Source organism: Tachyglossus aculeatus, chromosome 2, assembly GCF_015852505.1.
Source record: "Tachyglossus aculeatus isolate mTacAcu1 chromosome 2, mTacAcu1.pri, whole genome shotgun sequence".
NCBI lineage: Eukaryota > Metazoa > Chordata > Mammalia > Monotremata > Tachyglossidae > Tachyglossus > Tachyglossus aculeatus.
This window is the reverse complement of record NC_052067.1, coordinates 5,672,550-5,684,949: the sequence shown is the minus strand read 5'-3', so window position 1 is coordinate 5,684,949 and position 12,400 is coordinate 5,672,550. Positions and strand designations below refer to the sequence as shown.

At 43.6% G+C, this 12,400-nt stretch overlaps 1 protein-coding gene across 1 annotated transcript in view; it reads right to left on the bottom strand.

Annotated features, from left to right (window-relative positions):
* SCIN (scinderin) overlaps positions 1-12,400 on the bottom strand; it is a 77,534-nt gene that overhangs the window by 47,966 nt on the left and 17,168 nt on the right. Inside the window, exon 6 of the mRNA XM_038759760.1 lies at positions 640-789. Within this exon, the coding sequence (XP_038615688.1) occupies positions 640-789 (150 nt within the window). The remainder of the gene's footprint in view (positions 1-639; positions 790-12,400) is intronic.

The following is a 12,400-nucleotide window of genomic DNA, read 5'->3' as shown; positions in this document are numbered from 1 at the left end:
GGGCTCACAGTCTAAAAGGGGGAGACAGAGAACAAAACCAAACATACTAACAAAATAAAATAAATAGAATAGATATGTACAAGTAAAATAAATAAATAAATAAATAGAGCAATAAATATGTACAAACATATATACAGGTGCTGTGGCAAAGAGAAGGAGGTAAGATGGGGTCCTTTCCGGGGGTGCTGGGCGGCCACCGTCCCCTCTCCCCTCCGCCCTTCACCATGGGGAGGCCAGGGGGGTCACTGAAGCAATCAATCAATCAATCGTATTTATTGAGTGCTTACTATGTGCAGAGCACTGTACTAAGTGCTTGGGAAGTACAAATTGGCAACATATAGAGACAGTCCCTACCCAACAGTCCCTACCCAACAGTCTAAAAGGGGGAGACAGAGAACAAAACCAAACATACTAACAAAATAAAATAAATAGAATAGATATGTACAAGTAAAATAAATAAATAAATAAATAGAGTAATAAATATGTACAAGCATATATACATCTATACAGGTGCTGTGGGGAAGGGAAGGAGGTAAGATGGGGGGGATGGAGAGGGGGACGAGGGGGAGAGGAAGGAAGGGGCTCAGTCTGGGAAGGCCTCCTGGAGGAGGTGAGCTCTCAGCAGACTGAAGCACTGACCTTGAGGAGCTGCGGCGGTTCGCTGTCTTCCTCCACCACAAAGAGCCGGGCCCGGCCATTGCGCTCATTATCGCGGATCCCCACGGCCACCTGGCTGGCCTTCAGACGCTCGTACTTGTTACAGGAAGAACCGCACCACTGAAAGATCTCCTACAAAGAAACCCATGCCCAGGCCTGCACTGTCAGACGCTCCCCACCCCAGAAAGACCCTCCGTCCCGTCCCTCACAGGGGCAAACTTACTGATCACTCCTCACAGTGTTTCATCCATTCAATCATCATCATCATCATCATCAATCGTATTTATCGAGCGCTTACTGTGTGCAGAGCACTGTACTAAGCTCTTGGGAGAGGACAATAGAACAGAAAACAGACACCTTCCCTGCCCACATCAAGCTTACGGTCTAGAGGGGAGGTTCGGTCAGACTTCACGCCCATGAGATTGTAAAATCCATGAGGGTGGTGGGTTTTTTAAATGGTATTTGTTAATTCAGTCAATCAATCAATCAATCAATCGTATTTATTGAGCGCTTACTATGTGCAGAGCACTGTACTAAGCGCTTGGGAAGTACAAATTGGCAACATATAGAGACAGTCCCTACCCAACAGTGGGTTCACAGTCTAAAAGGGGGAGACAGAGAATAAAACCAAACATACTAACAAAATAAAATAAATGGGATAGATATGTACAAGTAAAATAAATAAATAAATAGAGTAATAAATATGTACAAGCATATATACATATATACAGGTGCTGTGGGGAAGGGAAGGAGGTAAGATGGGGGGATGGAGAGGGGAGCGTGGGGGAGAGGAAGGAAGGGGCTCAGTCTGGGAAGGCCTCCTGGAGAAGGTGAGCTCTCAGCAGGGCCTTGAAGGGAGTAAATGCTTACTATGTGCCAGGCTCTGGGGTAGATAGGCTGAAACTCACTGTGGGCAGGGAAGGTGTCTGTTATATTGTTATATCGAACTCTCCCAGCTGCTTAGTATGGTGCTCTGCTCACAGTAAGTGCTCAATAAAGAGATAAATGTGATTGACGGACTGACAAGCAAATAATAATAATAATTTTGGTGTTTGTTAAGCGCTTACTATGTGCAAAGCACTGTTCTAAGCACTGGGGAGGATACAAGGTGATCAGGTTGTCCCATGTGGCGCTCACAGTCTTAATCCCCATTTTACAGATGAGGTAACCGAGGCACAGGGAAGTTAAGTGACTTGCCCAAAGTCACACAGCTGGCAGGCGGCAGAGCCGGGAGTTGAACCCATGACCTCTGACTCCCAAGCTCGTGCTCTTTCCACTGAGCCACCCTGCTTTTCTAATCAGGTTGGACCTAGTCTACGTCCCACGTGGGGCTCACAGTCTTAATCCCCATTTCACAGATGAGGTAACCGAGGCACAGAGAAGTGAAGTGACTTGCCCAAAGTCACCCAGCTGACAAGTGGCAGAGTCAGGATTAGAACCCATCTCCTTCTGACTCCCAAGCCTGTGCTCTATCCACTAGGCCACACCGCTTCTCTCAACCTGGACCGTGTCTCCTAATTCTATTGCACTCTCCCAAGTGCTTAGTACAGTGCCCTGCATAGAGTAAATGCTCAACAAATACTAGTGATTTATCAATCATTCAATGGTATTTATTGAGTGTTTACTATGTGCAGAGCACTGTACTAAGTGGTTGGAAGAATTCAATACAACAGAGTTAGTAGATATATTTCCTGTCCACAATTAATCGTCCACAATTCAATGTACTTACTTTTGATATTCGCCTCCCTGTCGAGACTGTAAGCTTACTGTGGGTAGGGAACATGTAAGTTAGTTCTGTGGTATTGCATTCTTCCAAGCCCTTTGTACAGTGCTCTGCACAAAGTATGCACTCAATAAATACCATTGATGATGATGTAGTTCATTCTGTTTATTTTTCACTTCTGGGGATCAAAATGGAAAAACCTCACCTCCCTCCATCATTAAAGATTAAAGAAGAATCTATTTTCTACTAAGTTATCTCCCATCATTCTGACCCAAACTATTTCGGAGAAAAAAGAAAAGAATAAAAGAAGACTTCGATGAAGTCGTAATCAAATTTGATTTTTTTTTAAACAGCATGATTTGGAGGCTGTTTGGAGGTAATTAAAATGTGATAATAGCGGTACTGAAATGTATACATCAGTAACCCACCTAAAGTCTTTGCAATCAAACCCCAACGAATTTAAACTAAGCAGGAAGAGAGGGAAGCTCTCCCATGCGATAGTGCTGTCATGGTTGCCGTTGATGTTGATGAAGATAATTCATTTCCTCCATCCCCCACCCCCGAAGCACAATGGTACTTCCCAAGCGCTTAGTACAGTGCTCTGCACACAGTAAGCGCTCAATAAATACAATTGATTGATTGACCAACTGTCCCTGCCCACACCCCCTGTCCCCCTCAGGAACTAATAATAATGATCTTTACCGTATTTGTTAAGCACTTACTACATGCCAGGCACCGTACTAAGCGCTTCTAGACTGTAAGCCCACTGTTGGGTAGGGACCGTCTCTATATGTTGCCAACTTGTACTTCCCAAGCGCTTAGTACAGTGCTCACAGTAAGTGCTCAATAAATACAATTGAATGAATGAATGGGATGGATACAAGCAAATCCGGTTGGACACAGTCCCTGTCCCACATGGGGCTCACAGTTTCAATCCCCATTTTAAAGATGAGGCAGGGAACTGAGGCAAAGAGAAGTGAAGTGACTCGCCCAAGGTCACACAGCAGACAGGTAGTGGAGACAGGGTTAGAGCTAGATTGTAAACTCCTTGGGGGCAGGGAACGTGCCTACCACTTTTATATTGCCCTCTCCCAAATGGTCAATACTGGGCTCTGTACACAGTAAGTGCTCAATAAATAGGACGGTTTAATTGATTGGGAGCTCGAGGCTTACTATTGATTGATATGGTTGCTGGGATAATAATAATAATAATGGCATTTGTTAAGCACTTACTAGGTGCCAAGCACTGGGGGAGATACAAGGTAATCAGGTTGTCATCATCATCATCATCAATCGTATTTATCGAGCGCTTACTATGTGCAGAGCACTGTACTAAGTGCTTGGGAAGTACAAATTGGCAACATATAGAGACAGTCCCTACCCAACAGTGGGCTCACAGTCTAAAAGGTTGTCCCACGTGGGGTTCACAGTCTTAATCCCCATTTTACAGATGAAGGAAGTGAGGCACAGAGAAGTGAAGCGACTTGCCTGAAGTCACCCATCAGACAAGTGGGGGAGCCAGGTTTAGAACCCACGACCTTTGACTCTCAAGCCCAGGCTCTTTCCACTAAGTCACGCTGGCATTTCACCCTAGAGCAGTCCTTCCTTCCCCATTTCCCTCCTCCATCTGTGGGAGCTCATTAAAATTGGTGTCTCGGGGTAAGTCCGCTCTAAAACCAGCTCTACCAGTTGGACCAAGTGGTCAAATAGCCCACCGCCTCCCATGGCTGGGCCAAACCAGAGTGTGATAGTCACCGCCAGGTCCTGCCTGCCAGGAAACGGCGACGGCACAACAGATTGACCCCTCTCATCTATCCCCCAGAGTCCCCCAAAGGACCTCCAAAAACCCTCCCCATTCTCCCCTGATCCAACCTGGCAGGAAATAAGATCATTTTTTTTTTCTCAGTCAAATCATGCTTGAAATAGCAGCATTTGAAAATGGCAAAATACCAAGCCAAGCAGGTATGAAACCCCCAAATAGCTGCTGACTGTCCCCTTTCTCTAGATCTGGAAATGTACAGGGCCAAACAAAACGCTATTTACCGTTCGGCCAGGGTTCCCTGCCCACCAATCTGGATTATTTTTGGAGTCCCTGTTGCTTGGGAAGTGACCACTCGCTGCACTCGTGTTTTCAAAAAGAATGAAGGCTACACACAAACACACACACACACCCCCTGAGAGTTTTATACTATATTACCAAGGTGTATAGTGCAGTGCTGACAAAGAAAGGGTTCATTAAATATTATAGATTGTACATATTGATTACTCTTTATTTATTCATTTTATTTGTACATATTTATTCTATTTATTTTATTTTGTCAATATGTTTTGTTTTGATTTCTGTCTTCCCCTTCTAGACTGTGAGCCCGCTGTTGGGTAGGGACCGTCTCTATATTTTGCCAACTTGTACTTCCCAAGCGCTTAGTACAGTGCTCTGCACACAGTAAGCGCTCAATAAATACGATTGAATGAATGAATGAATGAATGTTGCCAACTTGTACTTCCCAAGCGCTTAGAACAGTGCTCTGCACACAGTAAGCGCTCAATGAATACAATTGAATGACTATAATAGGTGGATATTAGCTTGTCGCGAGAAAGGAATGTGACTCTTTATTGTTATATTGTCCTCTCCCAAGAGCTTAGTATAGTGCTTTGCACAGAGTAAGCCCTCAATAAATACGACTAAATGAATGAATGAATGGATACTACTTTGGAATCAAGGTGCTGTCAGCCTGAGCTCCCCTAAATTTTGGTCAACCAGGGTGAAAATGTAATTTCTCACTGCAAGTCACAAACCCTCAACACACAAAAAGCAACACTTTCCCTGCCCATAAGGAGCTTATTCTCTAACAGGAGAACCCAGGCAAAAGTGCTTACAAATTTTATTTTGTTAATATGTTTTGTGTGGTTGTCTGTCTCACTCTTCTAGACTGTGAGCCCGCTATTGGGTAGGGACTGTTTCTAGATGTTCCCAACTTGTACTTCCCAAGCGCTTAGTACAGTGCTCTGCACATAGTAAGTGCTCAATAAATACGATTGAATGAATGAACGAAAGAGTAATCAAAAGAAATAATCGAATAAACGAGTTAACAAGATAGGAATAAACAGCTAACAGATAGGTAGCAGGACTAGTATTTATTGGGCACCCACTGGGTAGATTGTATTGTTCTAAGTGTTTGGGACGTACTTGATCACAAAATCACGCTTTCCCTGCCCACGGGGAATTTACACTCTAATGGGGGAGACAAGCATAAAAATATTTACAGAATAATGAAAATAATGAAATAGGCAATTGAATAAACATAGGCACATAATTGCTGAGATGAATATGAGTACAATATATACAGTGTGGTCTAGTAGATAGACCAGGGGCCTGGGAGTCAGAAGGATCTGGGTTCTAATCCTAACTCTGCCCCTTCTCTGCTGTGTGACCTTGGCCAAGTCACATCACTTCTCTGTGCCTCGGTTACCTCAAATGGAAAATGGGGATTAAGACTGTGAGCCCCACGTGGGACAAGATACCAAGGTAATCGGGTTGTCCCACATGGAGCTCCCAGTTTTAATTTCCATTTTACAGGTGAGGGAACTGAGGCACAGAGAAGCGAAGTGACTTGCTGAAGGTCACACAGCTGTCAAGCACAGAGCCGGGATTAGAACTCACATCCTCTAACTCCCAAGCCCGTGCTCTTGCCACTAGGCCACATTACTTCTATTAATGTCTGTCTCCCACACCTAGACTTAGAGAAGCAGCGTGGCTCAGTGGAAAGAGCCCAGGTTTGGGAGTCAGAGGTCATGGGTTCAAATCCCGGCTTCATCGCTTGTCAGCTGTGTGACTTTGGGCGGGTCACTTAAATTCTCTGTGCCTCAGTTACCTCATCTGTAAAATGGGGATTAAGATTGTGAGCCCCACATGGGACAACCTGATCACCTTGTATCCTCCCCAGTGTTTAGAACAGTGCTTTTCCCATAGTAAGTGTGTAACAAATACCAAAATTATTATTATTATTAGACTGTGAGCTCGTTGCGGGCAGGGAATGTGTCTGTTAGTTCTTGTATTGTACTCTCCTGATCGCTTAGTGAAGCTCAGTGGAAAAGAGCATGGGCTTTGGCGTCAGAGGTCATGGGTTCAAATCTCAGCTCTGCCAATTGTCAGCTGTGTGACTTTGGGCAAGTCACTTCACTTCTCTGGGCCTCAGTTCCCTCATCTGTAAAATGGGGATTAAGACTGTGAGCCCCTGGTGGGACAGCCCGATCATGTTGTAACCTCCCCAGCACTTAGAACAGTGCTTTGCACATAATAAACACTTAATAAAAGCCATTATTAGTAGTAGTAGTAATGGGGATCCAATACCTCTTCTCCCCTTTAGACTGTGAGCCCACTGTTGGGTAGGGACTGTCTCTATGTGATGCCAATTTGTACTTCCCAAGCGCTTAGTACAGTGCTCTGCACATAGTAAGCGCTCAATAAATACGATTGATTGATTGATTGATTGATAGTAGTAGTACAGTGCTCTGCACACCATAAGTGATCAATAAACATGTTCAAGTTGGACAGCGCTCCTGTCCCACATGGGGCTCTCAGTCTAAAGGGGAGAAGAGGTATTGGATCCCCATTTTATGGTTGAGACAATGGGGGCCCAAAGCAGTGAAGTGACTTGTTCAAGGTCACGCAGCAGACGAGTGGCGGAGCCGGGATTAGAACCCTGCTCCTCTAACTCTCACGTCTGGGCTCTTTCTGCTAGGAAACACTGCTTCTCAGGGTGGAGAGTGAGACAGAGTAGAGCACCCCGTCCCACAAATCACTGATTGCCACTTAGGCTAATAATGATGCATTTGGCTCATCATTTACTGGTTCTCCTAGCTTGGGGCAGAAGGGGGTTGGGGGGCTTACTTACCTGATGAAACCCACCTTAAGAAAAGCTCATGCTTTTCTCGAGGTTCTGCAAGCATACATATATGCATATATGTGTGCGTGTGTGTGTGTGTGTATATGTGTGTGTGTGTGTATATATATATATATATATATATATATATATATATATATATATATATATATATATATATATATATATATATATATATATATTTCTTCCCACACCGCAATCGTCTCCTTCCCAGAAATATACCCGAGCTTGGAAGAACTTCCTAATTTCCCCACCGCTCTCCATCCAAAACACACAGTGAGAATATGCATTGCGGCCAACTGGATGCAAAGAGCTATTTTCAGGGACAATAATCCACTCAAAAAAGTGCCTGATTCATCTAGACGTGGCTACTGTTTATACCCAAGAAGCGGCGGGGCCTGGTGGAAAGAACCTGTGCCCGAGAGTCAGAGGACCTGAGTTCTGATCCTAGCTCTGCTACTTGTCTGCTGTATGACCTTGGGCAAGTCACTCCACTGCTCTGGGGCTCAGTTATCACCTCTGGGAAATGGGAATTAAGACTGTGAGCCTTATGTGGGACAAGGACTGTATTTACCCCAGTGCTTTTTACCTCCTCCAGGAGGCCTTCCCAGACTGAGCCCCTTCCTTCCTCTCCCCCTCCCCACCCCCCGCCCTATCTCCTTCCCCTCCCCACAGCACCTGTATATATGTTTATACAGATTTATTACTCTATTTATTTTACTTGTACATATTTACTATTCTGTTTATTTTATTTTGTTAATATGCTTTGTTTTGTTGTCTGCCTCCCCATTCTAGACTGTGAGCCTGTTGTTGGGTAGGGACCATCTCTATATGTTGCCGACTTGTACTTCCCAAGCGCTTAGTACAGTGCTCTGCACACAGTAAGCACTCAATAAATACGAATGAATGAGTGAATAAATGAATGCTTAGCACAGTGCCTGACACATTGAAAATGCTTAACAAATACTGTTAAAAAGCCATATACTACTCCTAGACTATAATATCCTAAGGGCAGGGATTGTGTTTGCTCACTCTATTGTACTCTCCCCAGTATTTAGAACAGTAGAGTTCAATAAATATTCTTGATGAATTATTTCATCCCTCTATTAAACTGATGAATAGAACAGGTTCCTAACTAATTATTTTTAATATTTGTTAGCGACTTACTATGTGCCAAGCACTGTACTAAGTGCTGGGGTAGATACAAGTTAGATTGGACATAGTCCCTGTCCCCCATGGAGCTCGCAGTTTAAATAGGAGACAGAACAGGTATTGAACCCCCATTACACAGATGAGGAAACTGAGGGACTTGCCCAAGGTCACACAACAAGCAATCAGCAGAGCTGGGATTCGAACCCAAATCCTCGTACTCCCAGGTCCAGATTCTTTCCACTAGGCCACATCGCTTCATTTCAAAGGCATGTTGTGAAACCATGCTCGATTTAATTAGTGCCTGTCTAAAACTCAGTGAAAGAAGAATTTTAAAGTGTACCACCTTTAAGGAATGTTGAAGTTTTCCTGAGACTTCCTCAGTGTTTTCATTGAGGCTTCAAATTATTTTTCTGTTGGGTGGAGGTTTCCTGTTTTCTGTTGGCTGGTAAATTTAGCTTTGGAAAATATAAGCACTTCACCTGACATTTTCTAATAGAGTAGCCATTTTTCTCCTCTGAAAAACACATTTACATTCTTAACAACAAGTATATTTCTAAAGACAGGAGTTTGCCCAGGATCTACACACCAATAAAAACCATCAAAATATCTTACAAGTAACTAAATAAAAAACAACAACAACAAAAAAGCCAAACTCACATTTTGAGTTACAGGCTACTTTCTACATCAAGGAACAAAATAATATTTTCATTTTTTGCAGTTATTTTCTTAGTTCTGTGATATTTCCCCTTTGGGAAGTAGGAGTGCATAGTGGAAAGAGCAGGGGCTTGGGAGTCAGAGGACCCAGGTTCTAATTCTACCTTTGCCACTCCTCTGCTGTGTGATTTGGACAAGTCACTTCACTTCTCTGTTCCTCAGTTCCCTCACTTGCAAAATGGAGGTTCAATCCCTGTTCTCCCTCCTACTTAGGCTGTGAGACCCATGTGGGACCCAATTATCCTGTATCTACCCCAGGGCTTCTAGTGCTTGGCAGAAATAGTAAGCACTTCACAAATAATGCAGTTATTATTATCATTGTGACTGATGAATTATTTTTTTTTCTATTCATTACAGGCGTTTTAAAAATACAAATTCAACATAGCCTCCACCATAATGCAAAAATTTCCACTGCAAATTCTTCCGTGCTAAGAAGAGAAAAACCTCATTATATCCAGGTGAGAGGACACAGGGGTGTGGATACTGAATTCATGATTTCATCAAGAGAAAACAGCAAAGGAAACTGAATTTTTTCCTTCATTTTCTAGCATTACAAAGCCAAGGTATTAAAGCCAGTACACTGCATTAGCTTCAGCCTTGTTTGTAGTGTGAGTTCCTTGTGGGCAGGGAATGTGTTTGAGGTCCTATTGTACTCACCCAAGCCCTTAATACAGTGCTTTGCACACAGTAGGCGCTAAATAAATATTAATACTAATAATAGTGTACTTGTACTCTGGGGAGGAGGGCAGTGACTTTATGCCAATCTCCAACAAACAGATCTCTACGATCCTGAAGTCAGTACGTGCAAAGCTGGGAATAAGCGAAGCAGTTCCAAACACTTGCTCAATTCAGAGAAGTTTTGGTTCTATTCCACACACAAAGTAACGTTTTATTCAATCGACCCAGAGGGGTTTATTTTTTTTTTAAAGAAAATATTTCTCCAAATCCTCATTTGGTCTCCAATTAAATTAAACTTCCCTACTAAAATATCTCCGCCAAGAAGCTTTCTCTGACTAATCTGTCATTTCCCCACCCTGTTTTTTTTCCTCTCTGCATCGCCTCTGTACATGGGCCTGTATTCCTTTAAGCACTCTGATACTCACCCTACCCTCAGCCTCACTGCATTGATGAGAAGCAGTGTGGCTTAATAATAATAATAATAATGATGGCATTTGTTAAGCACTTACTACACGTAAAGCACTGTTCTAAGCATTGGGGAGGATACAAAGTGGTCATGTTGTCCCACGGGGGGCTAACAGTCTTAATCCCCATTTTACAGATGAGGTAACTGAGGCACAGAGAAGTTAAGTGACTTGCCCAAAGTCACACAGCTGACAAGCAGCTGATCCGGGATTTGAACCCATGAACGCTGACTCCCAAGCCTGGGCTCTTTCCACTGAACCACACTGCTTCTCTAATTCATTCATTCATTCATTCAATCGTATTTATTCATCCATTCAATCGTATTTATTGAGTGCTTACTGTGCGCAGAGCACTGTACTAAGCTCTTGGGAAGTACAAGTTGGTAACATATAGAGACGGTCCCTACCCATTAGCAGGCTCACAAGTCTAGAAGATGGCCAGAGCTTGGGAGTCAGAAGGACCTGGGTTCTAATCCCAGCTCCGCCACTTGTCTGCTGTGTGGCCTTGGACAAGTCACTTCACTTCTCTGGGCCTCAGTTACCTCATCTGTAAAATGGGGATTGAGACTGTGAGCCCCACATGGGTCAGAGACTGTGTCCAACCTCATAAACCTGGATCCACCCTGGCACTTAGTAAATTGTCTGGCACATAGTAAGCACTTAACAGTGCTCACAGTTCTAGTTCTAGACTGTGAGACCGCTGTTGGGTAGGGACCGTCTCTATATGTTGCCAACTTGTAATTCCCAAACGCTTAGTACAGTACTCTGCACACAGTAAGCGCTCAATAAATACGATTGAATGAATGAATGAATGAATGAACAAACACCATTATTCCAATGCTTAGTACAGTGCCCGGTGTACAGTGCCATCCACCAAGCTAGCTCTCTTCCTCCCTTCAAGACCCTACTAAGAGCTCACCTCCTCCAGAAGGCCTTCCCAGACTGAGCCCCTTCCTTCCTCTCCCCGTCATCCCCCTTTCCATCCCCCATCTTACCTCCTTCCCTTCCCCACAGCACCTGTATATATGTATGCACATATTTATTTATTTATTTATTTTACTTGTACATATCTATTCTATTTATTTTATTTTGTTAGTATGTTTGGTTTTGTTCTCTGTCTCCCCCTTTTAGACTGTGAGCCCACTGTTGGGTAGGGACCGTCTCTATATGTTGCCAACTTGTACTTCCCAAGCGCTTAGTACAGTGCTCTGCACACAGTAAGAGCTCAATAAATACTATTGATTGACTGATTGGTGCATAGTAAACACCTAACAAATACCATATTAATGATATTCTATCCAGAGCCTAACTCTGGATAAAAACAGACATGGAAACACTGTTGCATTTTTCTCAAGGAAGCAAGATTTCTTGAGTCATTTAAGTAACAACACAAAGCAGGGCATGTGACTATGAATCAGACTATGAATCAGCGTGGCCTCGTGGAAAGAGCTCAGGCCCCGGAGTCAGAGGACCCGTATCCTAATCTTGGCTCTTCCACTTGCCAGCTTTGTGATCTTGGGAAGGTCACTTCACTTCTCTGGGCCTCGGTTTCCTCATCTGTAATGTGGGATTAAGACTGAGCAACCCAAGTGGGACGTGGACGGTGGACAACCTGATTATCTCGTATCTACGCCAGCGCTTTGTACAGTGCCTGGCACGTAGTAAGCGCATAACAAATATCATTAAAAAAAATAATAACTGGAGGGGAATCCAGAACTCCAGTCAGCCAGTTTGTGCTCTGTCTCTGGAGATAATATTACCTATAATAAGAAAAATGTCTATTCCTAGGACCCTCCACGTGCCTTGGTAGAATTTTCCTTTTCAGTTTAATGTCATTCATTCAATTGAATTTATTGAGCGCTTACTGTGTGCAGAGCACTGTACTTGTCTTCTACCAGAGAACTGTAACCTTGTTGTGGGCAAGGAATATGTTTACCAACTCACTGGTATTGTATTGAGAAGCAGCGTGGCTCAGTGGAAAGACCACGGGCTTTGGAGTCAGGGGTCATGACTTCGACTTCCGGCTCCACCACATATCTGCTGTGTGACCTTGGGCAAGTCACTTAACTTCTCTGAGCCTCAGTTACCTCATCTGTCAAATGGGGATT